The sequence below is a fragment of the Falco rusticolus genome, chromosome 9, assembly GCF_015220075.1.
Source record: "Falco rusticolus isolate bFalRus1 chromosome 9, bFalRus1.pri, whole genome shotgun sequence".
Taxonomy (NCBI): domain Eukaryota; kingdom Metazoa; phylum Chordata; class Aves; order Falconiformes; family Falconidae; genus Falco; species Falco rusticolus.
In genome coordinates this window covers 12,988,747-13,009,748 of record NC_051195.1, presented here as the reverse complement: position 1 = coordinate 13,009,748, position 21,002 = coordinate 12,988,747, and the positions used below count along the sequence as shown (strand labels likewise).

The window sequence follows — 21,002 nt, the reverse complement described above, 5'->3', positions numbered from 1 at the left end:
AGATAGTTTTTGCATCCAGATTACCAACAGAATGACATTGCTCTATTTTTTTCTTTGTATGAATCTTGAAAGTCAGTATTTAATCTAGAGGTGAAGTTATAATTAAATATAAGGGTGTTGAATGGTGTGATGTTGTTATATAACTTTGAGATGACAACAGCTTGTACCCAGGACACATGACAGTAAATGCGAAATGGCCTATGAGGTTGAATTATTGAACGTATTGTTTTTCTCCTTGACACGAAGGGAATTAAAAAACTGTAAATTCCATCCTGGGTAAACAGAAAAGGAAAGCAGTTTTGATACAGAAAGGTGGAATTCATGTTATCAAGTGGAAGAGACATATACTAGGCACCAGAAAAGCCGAACTGAGGTTGCTGTACCTGATTTGTGTAAGGTGGTGCTAAGTTTCCCTACTGGGAAGTGCAAGATCTGGACAGTGGCATTTCCTTTTGTGCTGTCCGAGAGCTGGTTGGTTAATTTGTCTGCCTTCCATCTCTCTAGGAGGAATTTCTCATCTGGATTATTCTGCTTTTGATTTATATAAAGTCCACATTGCATGAATTGAAGTTTTGATATTCTGAATAGCTTTACTTTTAGTTCTCACTTACATTTTTTTGAATGGCAGCAGGACTTTGTAGTAAGGGTTTTAAGTTTTATATAGGCTATAAGAATTTCCCATTTAAAATTTACTAAGGTTTTGTCATCTTACGTCATGTTATTGATGTTTAAGTACTTAAAGCTGTCTAGGGCAGTGGTCTCCAAGCATTTTTGGTTGCGCATACCTATGAACAAAAAATTTTTGAGCATGCACCCCCAACATACGCATATTTATTTACTTGCAAATTACATACATGTGCTACTGTATCAATATATTACATTCTAATATGTGCACAAAAAGAGAAATTTTAAAAGGACGAGCTAAAGATGAAGTAAATACTACTTTAAAAAATATTACTATTTTATTTTAATGAATGGTGCAAAAGTACTTTCTACCTGAATCTTAGTGGATTGACTTGCACACCCCCTGGGGGCTTTGGAGACCAGAGTGGGTCTGGGGTGCTGCTCTTCACAACATACAGGTATGTAAGCAGGAAGGAAACATTTTGTAATTAATTTCTTTTGATATGTGGAATATAAATGGTAGCAATGAAACACTAGTTGCAGCTCCATTCTTCATGAAAAGTCCTTGACCAGTAACTGACTGGAACAATCTTCCATCTTCTTCATTGGAGTGAAGCTTCAGGGATGTAGCAGTCTGGTTTAAAAGGCAGACAAATATTTCTGTATGGGGAAGAACCCCACCCAATACCTAATCGATTGAAATGGCTTTCCCAGAAAATATTTCAGGCAAAGCACACAGGTAATTAATGTAATTCCAGTTATTCCTATATGGTAGGCTGAATTGTTTTTCCATATTGAGAGAGTGAAAGAAATTGTTCTCTGTCCTGTGTAAGCATGTGATAAGCACACATAATTATATACACATTCCAAATCTTACATTATGGGGTTCTCTCCGTGTGCATAATGCAAACAGATTTCCTAGACATCAGCTAGACTAATATCGTAGGCAGTCCTCAATATGCATGTGATAGTTACCTTGAGCACAATTGAATAAAAATGTCAAATAATATCGTGACAGACCCTTACTGAAAAAAGAATGTTTTGATCAACTGTGCTTAGCATTGCATATTCAAGCTTAAAAAAATACTTCATTAGAAATATGATACTGTTTCTGAAAAAGGGAGAGTTTTGTTTTGCGCTTTTGTTTGTGGAACTTCACTTTTTTTTTTTTTTCCGGGGGAAAAAAAATTGCAGGAGAAAGATGGAAGAGAGGCTGCTTATGTGCTCCCCAGTGCAACTGATGTAATCCTGAATGATGAGTTTATTGTGCCATTCAACACTGTATTAGTTTTTCCTTCAGGGTTCTGTGTGTCAGTATGAAATTTTAGTACTTTCTGTTGAGACTGCTAGCATCTGAGAATGCTCAGCCTTTTAATGAAAATAGCCCTCAGTCATATGGAGAGTTATACAGATTTGACGATAACATAGGTAAGCATAGTATTTCCACCCCTACACATACGCATCAGAAAAGCTTAGGCTTGAAATGCAATAAGATACAAAAAGCAAGGTGCTTGGTTTGTTCTTTTTTTTTTCCCAAGTATTTTGTGATCCTATACATTAGACTAAAGCTCTGTTTAGTGATTAGTTCTGTTCTTGATATTGGAGGTAAGGTCTATTTGATATTTTTATTTCTGCCTTAACTTTCCATCCTTCCCCCTGGTTAGTCCCTTTACTGGGTGAAATTCATCTGTCCATACTACTTCCTTGTAAATCCTTCTTCTTCCACCTTTATTTGTAGGAGAAAAATGAGGTTTTAGTAAAACGGCTTGCCCTTGTCTAGATGCTGTGTTGCCCTTAGTGAGACCACACTAAAATACAAGAAACAGTACAAGTGTGTCTTCAACTACAGTAGTAAAGAAAAAGGCACTGTGTAGTGTGTCTGGCAGTTAGGTAAAAGCATGCATAGTTAATTGTGGGGACCATAAGTATAAACTTGTGCATCCATGCTTTTGCAATAGCAAAAATGCAAATTTTTTTTGCTATTTTAGCAAAATTAGCGCACATGAAATGTCATGGATTTATGAATGGGAAGTATTCTTTGAAGTATGATTCACACTGCAAATTTTGCATATTGTTTTCACATGGGCAGCTTTGAGTCCTTTGGTAGGTTCAGATTTCAGTAAAGGCATCATTATAATCTTGAAAAAGAAACATTCAAAGGAATCCCAGCCTGTGGGTGGGAAGATACAGGCTGGGGATAGAAATACAGATAACAGATTTATTTAACTGGGAGGTTAAACCACGTGATTGTAATGGTTCTTTCTGCTTGTAAAAATTACTGGAGCCATTTCTTCAAGTAACATGAAAGGATCAGTTTAGCACCTTTGGAAATTAAATTTTGCAAGTAAACTTCTGTATTTTAATCATACCTTAATCGGAAGCGATGTGTTTTGGAACTGTTCACTTAAGCATGCATTATGTGCATGCCAGGGTCACTTTTGCGTAGCTTTTAATGTTAAATCATGTTGATGTTGGTTTGATTGGAAGTGCACCCTTTGAAGTCCCTTGAAGATTTGCCGCTTGTCTCAGCACTCCAGGGACCTAAGAGCAGGTTCCTTAGAGCTTTTGGCTCCAGCTTTTGTGCTGTCAGAGAGCACGAAATAAGACCATTTTGTGTTTGCAGTCAGTGAGACTACAGAAAACAGAATATTGATTACAGTTTTAAAATGCTTTTTCACCACCCTAAAATTTAGGGAAATTTAGCAAAAGAAATGCACGTGTTTTTGTAATAATTACTGAAATAGTATACACTGTTGCCTTGTAACTTCATTGTATGTTTACTGACATTCGTTGAATAATTTTTAAATTATTTTTTTTTACATTTTCCCAGTACCAGTTGTTATTTTTAATATTTCTCATATATAGGAATTCTCTTCAGAACAATTGGATTGTCTGAATACTTGCTAGGAAAGAGTTTTTGGTTAGCCAGAATGACTTTAACAGTCTACTTTGTGTTTATGGCATCGTTCACGCATCTGCTTTCTTATGTTTTTAAATCTCTGACCTTGATTCCTCGAACACTTAAGTATGGCCCTGTAGAGGTCTTCATTCATTAACGTTGCTGCTACCCTGGCTTGGAAGCTGGAGAGCCAGAGATAAATTTGTGGCTATGTTTGGCGATCAGCTCTGCAAGCTTTCTTAACTCCCATATCTGCTAAATTGAAGTTATCTGCATGGCAGTGAGAACATCTTGTACAAAGCAAAACAGCTTACATATGCAGTTGCCAGTAATATTTCAATTACTTCGACTGAAAGTAGGCTTGCAGTGCTTTGCATTTGATTTACGGTGCACTTCATTTGGATGAGTTCTTTAATTGGAATTAATGGGTTTTGGCCTTGGGTTCTTCTGTCAGGAAATTGATTGTGTGGTTTCCACTTACAATTTTGGGCGGCTTTTTTTTAGTAGGATCTGTGTCACAGAGCTTGAGGAAGAATTTTATTTAATATCTTATTGATGCCCTCATACAGCTTTGTTCTTCAAAATAGAGATTTGCTTCAGAAATAGAACTTATCATAATGTTGCCTAATTGATCCGTTTCAGAAGTAAGGATCAAGGTTAAAACGTTCATAACTTTGCCATGTTATATCTTCACTTAAATTAATGGAGCAGGACTGGGCCATTTTTGATTGTTCTAGGTATCACTTGCTTTTACTGTTGCATGTTGGTTACTTTATGCTGTACTTCAGGAAGCTTGGCTGCCTGTGTGTGTTGCAGGGGGAGGTGTTGGGTTTTCTCTTGTGCTTTTCTTCTGAATTTAGTATAGCTTGGTGGAAGGCTTCCGAATCATTGATATCATGATTTCTATGGAAATTTGAGAGAACATATGAAGCAATCAGTTTCAACTGAATGAATATCAATAACTTTAAATAATTAGATACTGTGAGGGTTTAAGGCTAATTTGTAGCCCATTAAAATCCTTGGGGATTTTTCCACAGGTCTAATTGGCCTTTAAATCAAATTCCTAATGATGTAAAGCACTTTCACTTGAAATAACTGAAGACAAGAGTTCCTTGGTCTGGTTATATGGAAATATGCAAGTGATATACTAGTGTTTTGTATTTTTCAAACATTATAGATAAATAAAAAGCATGTTTGCAGATAGCTATCTTCAGTTTACCATTAGCTCACTAGTAAAGGTAAATCCTAGACACAGAAAATATGAATTAATTGATCTAAGACGCGGTGGTTTTGGCCTGCCACAAATGGCTATCCTTTTATGAGTGTGTTCTGTTTCAGACAAACATGATTTGTGGTCCTAAAATGTGTGTGCAGGACTAGTGTTGCACGCTTTTGTTTTTAATAAATAACATTTTTTAATTTTATTTTTTTTTTTATTTAACAGTGGATTTTCAAAGAGAAAGTACAATTTATGTTATGTCGTAGCAAAGAAAAGGAAATGCTGTGCGGAGAAGGGTGATGAGAGCTCTGGGGTTAACTGTTATAAAAGATCTGATGCATGTAGTTACTGGATTAATACAGCTACTAGGTCAAAATACAGGTAATTTTGAAGGCCATAGTATTCTTCAATCTCCATGGTATGGACTATCCCTCCGGAGCAAGGGATGCCTGTGCCAGAACCCAGAGCTTCTCAGATTCTTTTGTGCTGCCTTGTGGTCTTTACCCAGCCATGTAGGGCTGGAACAGAAATACAGGTATTTCTTCTCATTATTGTAATTATAGATGCTGTTTGGGGAATATTTTATCTGCTGTAAAATAAAATGAGACTTTTCAGAAGCAAATCGGTGTTACTCTAGCTTTGATCGCAGAGGAGAAAAAAAGAGAGGTAGTTACCGCAGCTTTTAACAAGAGAAAATATTTGGTTGGAGTTCCCTACTTGACAGAGTGGCTGCATTTTGATGAGTAATTGTAATGGATGAAACAAAGTTCATCTGCCTTGCCATTGCCTTTTAGCTTGATGTGACTTATTTTAGTCATGTTTTTTTCCAGTTCTGGACTTCTCCTCCCCAGTCTGTTAGTTATGCTGAGTCACATATTGCCTTTGTGATACGAAGAACATCCTGAGAGTTTGCAACATAAGTGAGATTTCAATTTGATGTAAAGAGGCAAAAAGCTAGTAAGGGTATGATTGGACGAACAGATAAATTAACCAGTTCAAAGGATTCATACCAAATGAGACTGCCAGATAAAAGGTCAGAGATTATTTATGCACGTAGGGAGGACCTGCACACGTGCGCACACACGTGTATCAACTCTTCCGTTTATGAACACCTTATTAGTCATGCAAGCAGAACTTCTTGATAGAACTTGCATATTGGCCCATTTTAAAATAGACTAAGTCTGGAGTTTGCCGCCTTTGCCTGATTCATTATTCAATGAATGAGAGAGATTTTATAAAACCTTTTTAACCACCTCAAAACTTGCTACTGTGACTTAATATATGTTTCGGACGACATTGATCTTTTCAGCATATATACTTCGTAAGAATTCTTAAGTACTGAAAAAATGTAGTTTGCTACTAAAAGCTGCAATCACCTGACAGCATTCTGGTTTTAAAGGCAGGTTGTCATCCCAGTACCTAGAAACAAATAAATAATGTCGTGTCATTCCTTTACTTAGACTGTTTATTGGGGCACAATCTTACATCCTTGGGGCTTTCACTGAATCATACATCTTTTAGTGAACTTCCTACTCAAAGGATATTATTTCTGAAGTCGCTGCTATTCTTCCTTCCAGATAAATTCCATTATGTGTTGCCAGTAACAATGCCTTGTCACTTTGTTGGAAGTGAAATTAACTAATGCGTGTTCAAGTTGCTGGAGGACAGATGATGCAGTAAAAGTATTTCAGCTAACCTTAAAAGAATACATTCACTTAATGGCTAAAAATAGGGCGCTTCTTTTTAATGCTTAGGTTTTTACAAATGAATGTTAGAATGCCAGGAGTTGCCCAGCGGATGAAGCAGTTTCTGTTGGGGGTAGGTTCTTTTCTTTAGAAATGCTGCTGGTGCAATGCAACTCTTGAAAGCAATATGGTTGCGTTAATTCTTCTGTGCAACTCACTGAGCTGAAAGTAGGGTAAAGCATTTGGATCTTGGAGTACTCAATGTATGTATTGTCACCCCTTGGTTACTTACTTTAATCCAAGCCAGTCTGTTGCAAACAAACTATTAGCTTTCTTGGATGTTCATATTGAAGTTATATTTTTTGATATTACAGTATCAATATGAGATAGGCATTCACTTAGCATCTTAATAAGAAACTTAGCAAGCGAATGAACTTGTTACTCTTAAAGGCCCATGTTATAGGGGCTGTCTAGAGAGTTCTTTCCACAGTACAGAATTTAAATGCAAGGCTAATCAAAATGTGCATATAATGATTAAAAAATCAATCACAGTTCGTAGCCTAATAACTATGCACTATATCCCTGAAATCTAATTAATTGCTTTTATTTCTTGTTTTTCAGATTGTTTGAAGGACGGTCACCAAGGAAGCCTGAGAAACTTAAGACCCTTTTCTGCTATTTTAGAAGAGTCACAGAAAAAAGTATATCCTTTATTCTTTTTCTGAGCTACAAACAGATACGTGAAAAAATTAATCCCATTAAATTTAGAAATGGCTATCCAGCATTATGATGGAAGTGTGCAACAAAAGCCAGCTTGCTAAGTACACTGGTATTTGTATTAATGTAACTTCTTCTCATATAGATGATGCATGCAATTAAATTTTTTGCGCAGGGCTTTGTTTTTTCTGAGAGGGGGATATGAGGGGAACGTGTAAAATACGCAGAGAAATATTTTCACCCCCCCTTATACAAATTGTGTGTATATAAATGTGTATATGTAAGTATACTTAGGTATATTTGTAATATATGCAACTACTTGCTACACTGCATCAAAGTGAGGATGTTGAGGGAACTTAGCACCATATGTAGTCATTAAAATCATAGGCTTAAAGATTCTGATTCAAGCTTCAGATTTCCATCAGTGTGCACATTTAGTCCTCTGACTACCTTTGCAGTTCTGAAGGATTTTCCCCTACTTGTGCTGATATTTCAGTTTTTTACCTTCTGTTCTCCTAAATCAAAGCTGTTGTGAAGTTTGCACTGCTCAAATAAAACAACTGATAGCAAGACATGAGAGATCCCCAACTCCTTCAGAACTTAGTGCAGTATTTTCCTTAGCGTACGTAGTCAGATCTCTTGTTGTAGCCATGAATTTGAACATTTGCATAAGCTTTCAAAAATAAATTTTTGTGATAATTTTATTAGAGCTTATATATTGTATTTTGCGGGAGAAAGAGATTTTACTGCAGTAGCAAGCATACATCATATCCGCAGCAATATCCTCATTACAGTATTTTTTTAAAAGAACCTTATTTCTTTACATGTCAGTATTTCACTATCAGCTTCATGTTCTCTCGGAAGGGTTTTTTAAAAGACAGACAGCTTTAAGATATTAAATATTAAAATCCCTTTCCTTGGTTCTGTCCATCTTCAGTTCATAATTTTAGTTCACCACAAATTAAGTCCAGCTACATCCTGTTTCAGCTATCAAACTTTCAGCAATGTCAATAGAACTAAATCTCTGATGTAAAAAGTAAATTGTGATCTAAGTGTTGGACTGAAGAGAGACAGAGTGCTAGCCTTTTTTTTCAGTTGAGTAATAATGTTTTCATGCAAACCAAATCCTAAATTTATGCAGCTGTCCCTGACCCCCTGTGCATGTGAAATCTGTTGGGAACATGCTTTATGAAACTGCATTTCCTAACATGATAACTTTAAATAACATTTAATGAGTTTCTTGAGTGCTCTTTTTTTTGAATTAAGAATTCCTATCATACGTCCAAAAGAGACCCCATTTCTTTGTTCTTTTTTGTCCAAGGAATTGGTAAGACTGAAGTAACTTAGCTCTGTAAATTACTGTAATAATCTTGCAATTCTTTATTGTTGCATATTGGAAATGGTAATTGAATTCTTTGTAAAAGAACACAGTGGAGACTATATCAACTGAAGACTGTGCTCAAAAGGTGAATGCTTCATTTGTAAGTCATTGCCACTGATAACCAGAGCTCCTTTGTGGAAAACCACTTGATTACTGAAAGCTGTGCACTTATTTTTTTAAGAGCCAGTAGTCCTTTTATTTCCCCTAAACCCCTGTAATTTTGAAGAAAAGCATAGGATTTTTTAAGGCTTTTGGAAAGATATGTTTGTGCTTTACCAACTATTTTGAATGTTTTTCACAAGCATAGACTTACTGGAGCACAGAAATGAGTCTCAAATGCAGTTTTCACTAGGATTGCATGACTTAAAGATTGATACTTTCTGTTGCAAAACGAACTTTTTTGAGTAAAACAAGGAGAGAAGATGCTAATGTTTCCTTCCTGCAGTGAGCAATAGCTCCTTTTTTTCTCTTGAGGGCAGGAGTCATTTCTCGGTTGAAATACAGTGAATTTGACTAGCATCCTGGCAGGGCTGAAAACAGCTTGATTTGGAATCCACTAATGCTGATGTAGTAGGATTTTCTTGGAAACATGAGCTGCTGCTTCATCCATCCATAGGCTGAGTACTTTGTGCGTTGTCTGTTGACTCTGAACAGCAGCAACCTCTAAACGCTCAGAGTTTCTTTTTTTCTAAGTGGCAGCACATTTTACTTCCAACTATCAAGTCTTTCTATTAGTGTTTACAGTTTAAAAATCACTCGATAAATAGTTTCTCCTTGATCTGGAAAAAGAAAAATACTCAAACTCCAAAGGGAGAAGTGAGTATTTTGGTCTTCATGTTACTTGCTTTCAGTTTGAGCATGGGCTGTCAGGGGAAGATTCAAAGCTGCTCCTGAGGAAAGTTAAGCTTTTGTGTTTCTGCCAAGAATGATGTTGTAATTTTAAAAGCTTACCACTTAAAATAATCTAAGGACTAAAGTTCCAGCAGTTAATACGTTTTCCTCTGGGGTTGGTTTGCCTGTAGAACCTACGGGATTGGTGACATTTACAAGGCAGTGTCTCCAGGAGTTTCCAGACTGGGAAAGGTAAGTCAAACATCCAATTAACGTAAGAAATTTCTTAAATCAGTAACTGAATCCTATTCATATGACACTAATTCAGGCCTGGAAGTACTACAGAACACAATGTTTGGTATGGATTGTTATGGAGAGAAGTACAGAGGGAAGTGGGTGGACTGCCACAAGTAGTTTGAGTGTCCTGGGTTTTACAGTATGTTTGCCTGTGAAGCCAACAAGTCTGAAGTGAATTTTACACAGTGAACAGTAGCACATCTTTGGTGCTGTTGCTTGAGTGGGGAAAAAAAGAGATGACTTGATTTCAGAAGTCACGGGAAATATAATGAAGTATGGGTGATAACCAGCATAAAAACACGACTATTATGGCTTTCTTGCTGGTTAGCAAGTTTAAGTGGGACAAACTTGTGTAAAAAAACATCGAACTTCAGTTTCAAATTTAACACAATTGACTGTGTTAAACTTTTACAAATTGTTTCTGAGAGGCAAACGCACTTTAATCCGTCAGGTGGTTGGGGTTTTTTTAAACCACCTTATGTTTAAGGTGTGTAAGAAGTTTGGATTGGGATATCTTTTTGTTTTTTAAATGGATGTCTTTGTGTGGAGATTCTGTAATCGTCCTTTCGTACAATATTTTTCCTCAATGATAGATCTCAGAAAAAACTGTCTAGATTGCATGTCACCTATGAAGGCACCATTGAAAGCAATGGACAAGGTATGCTACAGGTAAGCAGATATAACGGTAACTGTGGCTTTATGTCATGGATTTGTCATACTTTTGTGGTCTGCCAGCATAACGAAGTTATTTGTTTATCCTCAATTGACTTAAATGACAAGATGTTATGCAGTTTAAAAGAAACATCAGAATTAATTCCGTGGCCAGTCTTGGTGCTGTCAGTGTTCCCCAGCCCATCTAGGTTTGCCCATCTACCTGGTACAGAACGAGCTGACAGAAAATCAGAAGCTCTGGACAGCTTCGGGTCTTATGGTTCATGCCAGGATTAAAGATTGACAAGATAAAAGTTTCAGGCTGTGATCCTGATGAGTTGTCAAGGGTTTCAGTTTGTTTTTAAAAAATTATTCTGCGCCCCAGACGGTGACCAGGTCAGTGGTTCAGGAGACCTTCTTGCTGCTGCCAGCACCACTGTTCCGGTCTGGGAGGCAGTCAGCAAAAGAAATTCATAAGGAGGATGTCCTGTCCATATCTACGGAGCACACTCAGACTTTTCAAATTAGTTGTTAGCTTTTTGCTTTTCTTTTTTAAAAAAAGAAAGTGCCTTCTAGAGTTTGTTTTTAAAAAAAATAAAAATTACAACTTCAGCCAGGAACAAGTACTGGAAGGAAGAGGAGGAAGGTGAATAGGAGTTTTTTCTGTGATGCTTTTTGCTCAAACTTGCCTTGTGACTGAAACCTGAGCATGCAATTGAGTGTATTGAAATTATTAAGAACTGAGCAACTGCTCAATAACCATTTTTCTGTTGTCTCTATCTAACTATATAACCTCAGAAGTGAGAGATTTAATTATACCTTTTCATGTACTGTTTCTGTTGCACTCTGTAAAAGTGAATATTGCCTGGGATGTAATATGTTTCTTCCTGGCCATTTGCAGTCTTATCAAGTGAAATATCTCTGCTCAGTGACCTCGGCCTCAGCAGGCAGGGTCACTGGCTGGGATAAGCAGAGCAGGGATGGTGGTGATGACAGTTTCTGCCGACAGGCTGGTGGTCATCAGACAAAGGCAAAGTGATGTGTCAGGTCACCAAGGTCAATCCTAGATATCTGGTCAGCAAGTGGGCATCCGCAGAGAACAGGGCTGGGCATGGGCCCATACATGATGTGTCTCAGGTGAGGTCAAGGACAAGGATGTGTGTTTACACGGGAGCCAGGATGGGGGCCCAAGGTGAGGCTACTCAGGGCAGTTCATGTGCATTTGGGGCTCTGACACTGAACGTTTGGGTTGTTTTTGTGTTACTTTTTTTATCGTAGTCAAGTTCAGCGGTTCTTAAACAACTGGAGCATGTTGCCGTTTCCAGCATAGACTGGAGGAACGCATGCTGTTGTGGTGGCTGGCTCTCGCTGTGCTTTAGACTTGACTCTTGACTCCTGAATCAGTTTCTAATCTACACGGATGTTCGTGTTGCTCCAGCAACTCTTACAGGAGGGGAAAAAAAAAATGTGCTCTCATCAGCTATCTAAATAAAAATCAGTAGGAAGCTAATAGCATTTGAAAGATGAATTGACTTTTTAAACTATAAATTTATATGGGCAGTTAATCTGCGTAAATAGTAATCACTTTATTGGATAAACCAAATCCTTTTAAAACTTGTCTATATAAAAATGTGATTTGCAAAATATGTATTATTGCAGCAAAAAATAAGAGTCCAGAGCTTCTCTCTTTTAGGTAGAAACCTTAATGATCAAAATTACTTGCCTTGTTCAGGTGCATTTCAAGGAGAATTCATAAGAGATTCTTCTAAGTGCAGAGCAACTGGTAGGGGGGCAATGCTAATCTTAAAATGTTTCATTGTGGACAGTTGGGGCAGAATGCTTATTAAAGGACAACTTAATAATTGTTCCATGTCCATAAAATGCGAAAAGAATACTGTGCTATTATCATCTTTCACATTTACTGAAATGTGTTTCATTGTTCAGTATGTGCTCTTCAAAAGAAAACCCACAAAACTTGAATTCAGAGCATTTGAGGTGCAAAACTTGATTTTGCTGTATAATGTCTTGCTTGTTTAAAGTTTTTGGAGAATTAGAAAGAGAAAAAAAAAAAGATAGTTACACTGTTAATTAAGGCTCTGTCCCTTAGGTTATTATTATTAATGAGGCTGCTTGTATTTTGAAGTGATAGCAGGTTTCAACAGAAGTACTGAAATTTGTACAGGACTTTTATTTACCTTGGTAAATGAAAGAATTTTGTGCTGTTTGCTTGTCTCATAATCCTCGTGAATATATTTTTGTTAGGTTGATTTTGCAAACCGTTTTGTTGGAGGTGGTGTGACTGGGGCAGGACTAGTCCAGGAAGAAATTCGGTTTTTAATCAACCCAGAACTGATTGTATCAAGGCTCATCACTGAAGTCTTGGATCACAATGAATGTCTTATCATCACAGGTTGGTCTTTTGCAGAAAATGTTTCGCATCTTATTCTGGTTTTACGTATAGATGATACATTTCAGGTTGGAAGTTTAGTATGTTTAAATGCTTTAGGGATAAAAAAAGGAAGAAAAAAAGTAAAGTTAATACTCATTTGACAATGAGCTTCCTTCTTCACTCCACCTCTTAAGACCTTAGGGCTGCTGTTCCAGTAGATGTTTTGTGAAGGAAACATATTTGAGGACTTTGGTGTTTAGGCCTAGCTCAAGAATATATTGGGCAATATAGGTAAAAGCCACTATTACTAGCTATTAGCTGGTAATGCTTCTGTTACCTTGAAGCAGGGGTGGGATTTTTTTGTTCCTGTCTGGAATTTGTAACATTGTAACTGCCCTTTAGTTAGCAAAAGGGGGAGGAAGTGGAAGAGGAGAAAATAAACATCTGTTAAAAAAGGTTAGAAAGTCAGGAAATGTCTGTTAAGGATTTTGTTCATAACTTACAAGACCATGTTTGTGTTACTTGCAAGTTAGTTATGAGTTTGTAACTACAACATCAAAAACTAAACACTTCTCCAGTATGTTGTTGATGGGCTGTGTATGGAGATGCGCTGTCTGTCCAGTGCTTTACTGGAAGTTTTTCCTTTTGTTTCAACCTCTGTTACAGAACTTGGAATGTTTTATTATTATCCATTGAATCAAAACAGTGAGCATCAAACCACTAAACGTCACTATTAAGAACTGGAGAAACCCAGGTTGTGCTGTATATGTCTGTTTCATACATGGGAACACAGTGAGCATTTGTCATGACTGAAAAATAAAATGATGCTATAATATTTTTTTATGTACTCTAAAGAACAGCTATTAAAAAAAAAAAAATCCACAAAACTTGATCAGAGAAGTCCTCTAGGCAAATATGGTAATAATTATGTATATTTTTTTCAGTAAAAATGTTGGGTTTGGTTACGTGAGCTGCCTCAACAGTCAGTAATTTGTATAGGTATTAGAACACGTTTCTTGGAAAAGTCCTTCCAAAGCACTTTTCACATGCATGCACAGTAGGAATTTGATTTTATATCTTGCAAATCTTACTTTGTCCTGAGCTATTGATTGTACTGGGCAGAGCATCTTTTGTTTTCAGTCTTACACTTGGTAATCTTTTTAAGACAGCGTTTTATTTTGTTTTTCCACCCTGCCAAAGCTTAATTCTTTTTCTGTGAGAACTTTTTGATAAATTGGCTTTTTGTGATTACCTTTTAAAAAATTGAGTCAGAAAATTCTTGGCTGTGGCTGATTTCTGTTGTGTATTTTGGGTATGATACTATAACAAGATTAAGATGTTGAAGTACTGTCCTCTGGGTGAGGCCCTTCTGACAAGGGTAAAAGCAGAGCACAGCTATCAGTCTGTGTAATAACTGATGGGGAGAAAACACTGAGTGCTTTGAAAGAGCATCTTCCATTCCTCTGCAAAAAACACCGATTTGGCATGAACAAATAAAGGTGGGGATATTTTTTCACAGCAATATTTTTTTTGTTTTGTTTTTTTGGTTTTTTTGAGTACTTTATAGTGTTTTGCAATTAGTATTTGTGTTACAGTGTTGTTCTCTAATGGAAATGGCCATTCCATCATTTTCATTTAATCCTTGGAGCTCTTCCACCTCAGTTCTTAGCCAAGTCTCCTTGCTGCGTGTTACAATCCTCTTGATAAATTACATTCTTTCTGATGCGTCTTGGCTTAGCAGCCTAATGGGTATAACTGTGTAGCTTAGATTTGCAGAAGAGTCTGAGAAATTGGAGAGAAATTAAATTTGTTTTGATTGCACAGTATCTGGTTAAGATCACTGCTGTAATGAGTATGGAACTGGCCATGCAAACACTCAGGTTCTTCAGCACAGACATCTCCCTACAGAAATGTCAGTAGCACTGCCGGAGAGTCTTACAGCTGCATTTCTGCTACAGCTGTGAATAAGGGTCAGTGTTTCTCATTCAGGCTTTTTTTTTCTTCTTTTTTTTTACCCACCTCCTGCCCCAGCCCCATCTTGAGTTCATGTGTACTCGAGCGGTGTTAAGAGCAGATGAAGCAGTGTTCCATGTTTGCTTTAAATCTACAGATTGAACAACAACCAGTACTGGTTGCATCTTAGTGATGCATTTTCAGAGACCTCTAAGCACATTACTCGTGCAGTAAATGAGATCAGATAATCGGTTCAGTGGAAAATTTACTCAGAGGGGAAAAATTGTTTTTCAGCTGGATTTAGCAGGCTGATTGTGCTACTGTCTGGAGACCCAGAAGATTAACAGTAGCACAAGATAAGGATCAGAAGAATTGGTTGAAAGGGAGAGAAGGACCTTCCCTTCACTTTTGGCAGTAAATGTTTCTTTGGATTGGTGACTACAAAACTATACTTGCACTGTTCGCATGTTCTCCTTGTTACTCAGTGCTACTGGTACTGGCTCTTCCGAGGCATAGTTTCTAGTTCGTAAGAAAGACTAGAGGGACAGCATGGTGAGGCTTTTCCCAGTCCTTGGGAACTTTATAATGCCATACAGATGACAGGAAAATGAAAAGCTACACTATAGAGTCTGAGAAAGGAATATTTATTTTTAGTAATAATTGCAAGTCTTTCTAGATAGATGAGGTCCCATAAGCACTAACACTCGGCAGTTTTATCATTTGATGCTGTGGTTATTACAAGTTTCACAAAGAATGTAGTTTTGAGGGATACCTGTATATACTTTCTTTTGACTTAAGGCTTTTGTAGTTTTTGTAGTTTGTTTTTAGATTTCTGATGGAACTATACTGTTATGTTGTATTTGTGGCCTGGCTTTTTTTACCCCTTTTTTTCTTTTATGGGAAGAAAAAAAATTCACTAGAAACATTAGCATATCCAGTTTATCCCGTACTGCTTCTGTTCTCCCAGCTACAGCAGTTTGTATCCTGGTGGTTCATACGCAAAAGTGCTGCCAGTTGAATACCCATTTTTGTCTGACATATTTCCAGAGCTTCACTTATGAAAACCCATTGATTTTCATTAACTTTGGGTTTCTGGGACGTGAGTATAGATTTTGTGTGATTTCTTTGAATATCTCTGTTATTATTTTTTTATATATGTGTGTGTGTTTGTATTTGCTTGTTTGTTTGTTTCCTGGTGCTTTTGTGATCAGACACTGCGCTTCGATAAAAATAATGAAAACAATGAACCTTGAAAAAGTTAGCTTAATACTTCGACTGTCACTTAATCTAGGTTATCAAGATACTGTGAGAGGGTAGTCTTGTCTTTCCACATGCTAGACACCAAAGGCAATGCTTCCTTTTCCAAGTTGGAAGTTTTGCTAGGTTGTCCCCTAAAGAGAGCTGTCAGAAAAGTCTTATACTTCTCTTCTCTGTTTTTGCTTACTATTTGCTCAGATACTTTTTCCAAGCATATAAATAAAACTGAATTTTGCCCGTGTCAGGAAAAGTTACTGAAGGTTGGTAGCCTGTAAATTCTATTAGAAGACTGTTCTGAATATTTAAGCTGCTCACAGTTGTCCTTTGATCGAGGGCATGGGTGTGTGTGAATATACAGGCATATTCTGCCGTCGCAATTTTGGGGGACTTTGATTTTGTAACAGGAAGTGAATTCTTGGTGAGGAATCTTTTACCATCCCACTCATTTTGCATAGCAACTTTTCAAAATAGCCTTGAGTGGAATTTGTGTGCCCTCAGTGTGGTTAATCATCTAGACGAATCTAAATGAATGAGTGAATAATAGGGCAGATGATTTAAAGAAGCACTGATAAGTCTTTTCACTTAAAATGAATTAGGGTAAGCGGGGAAAATGTCTTGAAGTAGATGTATCATGTTAAACAGTTTTTAACAGCTTGTGTTTCCTATGTTTGAGACTACAGATAGCTAGCATTCAAATTCCCTGGTCAGATGCGGTTAAAAGTTAATAGTTCCAGGTTTCTGATTGTTCAACTTCAGTTTTATTTTTATTTAGAAATTGAATAACTTTGAGATTAGATTTAAACATTTGTATTCTCAGAGTATCACCAACCTGTGCAATAGTTAGGCATTAATCTTGTCTTAGTAATCAGACATTTTGTGCTGCCTGCTGACACACATCTTTCTAAAACCTATTTTTCTGTTATATATATAGGCATAGCTGGTGTTACTGTTTGTAATTAAGGGATTGCTTAACAGTTATCTCCTTACTCTTACTGCTTAAGCCTGTGCCAAACTGTACAGGTATGAGCTGAAATTTTCCAAACAAGGTATTCTTTTCAGTCCCCTGCTTTTGAAATTTGGCTGTTGTGAGCTCAAAATGGGGAAAAGTTGTGATTTTGCTGTGGCATTACTTTAGAAGTATTTCTTTGAAGCATTTGTGCATTCCCAGGTTTTGAAGCAAGGTCCTGAAGCTCAGTAAAATGACATGTGAAAGGCAGCCTTTTAGAAAGGTTCTGATCCTTACTGTCAGTTAAAATGCTCTCCTCCTTGGTCTTCAGATAAACCTTTGAAAAGGAGTTGGTATAGCGGAGCATAATAGGTAAAAATACCGGATTTCTTAGTGAGCTACTTTCTTACAGCTCTTGGTGCTTGCCAACATACCCTGCTGGACTCTTTGACAGAGCAGCCAGATGCATGCCAGACCATGATTTCGTGGCTCCTCAAGTTTTTATAAAGTAGCTTTCTGGCACTGACCACTCCAGCTGACAGCAGTGATCTTTGGGTTCAGTCAGTGTCATTAATTGCTGAAAAAGTGTAAGGCAAAATGGTAACAAGGAAAGAGGTGTACTGGGCAGTGAGACTGCAGGGCAGCAAACTGGTTAATACTGGTGTGTTGGAAATCTGCATCGTTTTTGACCGTCAGGGTTTTCTTTGGCTTTATAGATTTTAATTTTGTTAGAGGAACAAAACTTGTTAGAGAAATAAAACATGTGAACGTATTGCTCACCACATACACTTTTGAATCTGTGTATATTTTTCTTGTGTTTCCTAAACTGTCAGCCCAGATGTTTGCTAAATTGTGATGAAGTATAGTTGCCATGTTTTCAATAGCGGAGTGACTATTTTATCATCATGTTTACAGGTAGTAGCCTCAAAAAAGAAGAAAAAAATGTATGCTGGTGGCCCGAAGGCTCACAGTCTTAACCAGATATTAGCCAGTAAAACTTCAAAGATGACAGGCAGTTTATTGAGAAGCTATTGAACTTGAGAGTGGCAAAGTTGAAAACTGTCTTGTTATGTACTGGACAGCATACATAGATCTGCACTTGCAGTGTTCTGTGGTGGATGCTACACATCATCTGTGGAAACGAAGCTTCTGCTGGTAGAAGATAATGCATTCTTGGTGCAGATATGAATTCTGTTTTCCTTTGTTTCAGAGAGCTGTGTGTTCATTCGGAGAAGCAGTGATTCCTATGAAAGATTTGCCAAGATAAAAAAATATGTACATATTTTTTAATAATGTGGAAAAATCATTTGTTTCAGGTACTGAGCAGTACAGTGAGTATACAGGCTATGCAGAAACTTACCGGTGGGCAAGAAGCCATGAGGATAAGACCCCAAGGTAAAGTTCCATGTAAACATTTAAAGTGAAAGCGTAAGTTAAATGTTACAGATTTGAAAACTTGGTGCTTTAAGTATTTCCTAGTGTTTGCCTTAATGGAGAGTTTGGCTGTTTGATCCTGCTCTCTTCGGTAGAGCCAACAAGCTAACAAAGCTATCTCTTATTAATGATGAGATATTAATGCTAATAAATGGTACCTGCCAAGATGTCAGTTCTTAAACCAACATCTTTTACAGTTATATGTATTCAATCCAAAGCTTTGTTAAGGTACTGACTGAACTCTGGATTGTAATGTCACAAAAAGTTTGACAATGATACCTCAGGTGCTGCAGTGCAGCTGGTATGTGGCAAAATAAGATTTAATAAAATGGATCTGAGTAGGGTCTTGAATTTCTTAAAAATTGTTACCATAGTGTATACACAAAGTTATTCATTTGGTGTAGAAACATACATAATACATTCTCATTTGAATGTTGGAGGAAGACAGAGAGCCAAAGTGCTTTTCACTGACCTTGCAGTATTCTTACGTAATAAATAGTACTGTGTAATTTGATTTGTTTCACATTTATGTCCAAAGTCTGGCCAGATTATTTCTGAATTTTTAAGGAGACCTGTCTCATTTCTGATGGTGCTTTCATTCCTGACCCACTGTCTGTTATGAGCTCACCTTTCTAGCTGCTTCTAACAGAGAAGCTCTGCAGGGAATTGCTCATTTTGGATCATGATTATATGACCAACATTAAAAAAACTAATGTCATCTGCTTTTCTCTTCCCTCTGATTTTAGGGATGAATGGCAGCGACGCTACACTGAAATTGTTGCTATTGATGCATTTCACTTCAGACGTTTCCTTGATCAGTTTGGTCCAGAGAAAATTAGAAGAGAGCTCAACAAGGCCAGTAACTTCTTACAACAGTCTGCATTTTAATGTTTATAGTACTACTTCAAATATTTTTGTATTATTATTTTCAGCTAAGGAAGTTCTTGCTTAGTTGTGTCTCTTTAGATGTATTTCAGGGTTTTGCTGTCCAGTGTTAAAGCAGAAGCTTGTCAAATAGAACGACTCTTACCATTTCATATGCTATTCAAAGGTGTATTTTACTTCACTTTCAAAAATACAAGTGAAGTTTGGATATACATTTTGTTAACTCTTCCCTGTCCTGCTTCTAAATCATGATTTTAAGTTCTCTTCCTGTGACTGGCTCTGCTGAATCCTACTCAGCCCTGCAGTCAAGGTAGAGAAGGGGGTGCCTCATGTTTCCAGTTTTAACCATTTTAACAAAACTTTAGACTGACATTCAGCAAAAGCACACTCCCTACTAACAATTCTTAAACATTATTAATCATTATCACTATGTAGTCAAAGTAGACAGTCCTTGGCCTTACCCTGCGTTGGCTGTATGTATGCAAAACTGCAGTGATCTGATGGCTACGGTCCTTGATAGGGTGGCCTTGGTCATCTAAGTTGCCAGGCTGAAGAGCTTTTTGGTAAGGGAAGGTGGAAGTGTGGTGGGCATCTTTTTGCTCTCCCTAATTTGGGATCCTGTCATTGTAAGACACTTGAGTTTTTAGATGGTTCCTAGCCCTTGGTCTCTGCCCTGGACTGTGTGCTGCGTAATGTTTGTGAACATGGGGTTACTTTCCCAAGCCATGGCAGGTGCTTTATCATCTTGCATGGCTGAGATTTCCATGTTACTTGTTTTAATTCTTGCTTTGCTGCTGTTCCTTTTCTTGAGGCTAAGACAGTTTTTTCCCAGCTTTTGTTGTCCTTTTCAGTGACTAGTAATTGCCATCGCTGAGCTGTTTATAGTTCTGAGACCTTCGCTTTCAACCTGTGCCAATGTTTTCAAGGCCTTTGCTGTTATCCCAGGCACAAATATTATCTCCTAACAAGAAATGCCTGGTATCAGTCTCTGGTTCACATAGCCACCTTATTAACTTCTAAGTATTTGCTAATGGAGCAGAACGAGGGCCTTGCATGGCTAGTGTAAGGCGTGGGTAGCGACAGGTCTGTGGTCTGTTATAGCAGTGGCAATGATAGTTTTATTGGACAGTTGAGTACAAGAATGCTTATACAGTTATACTGTATTATTGTGCTTGTATTTGGGTTCAAAACAAACATATGGCAATGTGTTTCGTATTCTCAGCTGGAAATGCAAAAGGAATATACCTGGAAGCTCATCTTCCCACACACACGCACCTCCCAGAAATGATGTACGGTGCTGAAGGACTAATTTAATTTAGTCATAAAATCTTAGTATCTTGACTAAAGTAACATTCATCAGCTTGTTTCTTCATGGTTGGTAATGAAATTAGCCCTGAAAAAGACAGTAAACGAATTTTGTAAACTTCAGTGATATCGTAGAACAGAATTCAAATTACCTACTCCAGTGAATTTATGATCTGCCTACAATTTTCAGTGGTATTGATTTGGTTTGGATTTTTAAAATAAATTATGGTAGATATATGCAGCTTTTATACAGTGTGTCAGTATGGCTGGTGTTGTTTGAGGACTGATTGGTATTTAAAGAAAATTGTAAGCCTGAGTTAATTCTGTTTACTACAGTAAAAATTTCATTACACTTATTGGAGGTTCTATACTTTTGAACGTACTGTGGGTGGGTTTTTTCGGTTTGATTTAAAATTAGTCTTAAGACTGTGGGTGAGAACAAGTGGATGGAATAAGCTGCAATTCTATTTCTATTATGATTTAATAAATCAGGACTCAGTATGCACAGTATATGCACACAGGCTTTGAA

General features: G+C 37.2%; 1 protein-coding gene across 8 annotated transcripts in view; it reads left to right on the top strand.

The window, feature by feature from the left end:
• PARG (poly(ADP-ribose) glycohydrolase) overlaps nt 1-21,002 on the top strand; it is a 71,082-nt gene that overhangs the window by 38,340 nt on the left and 11,740 nt on the right. For 7 of the 8 annotated variants that reach the window (XM_037398995.1, XM_037398993.1, XM_037398992.1 and 4 more), the window contains exons 10-15: nt 7,049-7,128; nt 9,548-9,608; nt 10,247-10,322; nt 12,567-12,714; nt 18,166-18,244; nt 19,030-19,138. In XM_037398995.1, the coding sequence (XP_037254892.1) occupies nt 7,049-7,128; nt 9,548-9,608; nt 10,247-10,322; nt 12,567-12,714; nt 18,166-18,244; nt 19,030-19,138 (553 nt within the window). The remainder of the gene's footprint in view (nt 1-7,048; nt 7,129-9,547; nt 9,609-10,246; nt 10,323-12,566; nt 12,715-18,165; nt 18,245-19,029; nt 19,139-21,002) is intronic. The other variant, XR_005106040.1, reaches the window with a different exon arrangement.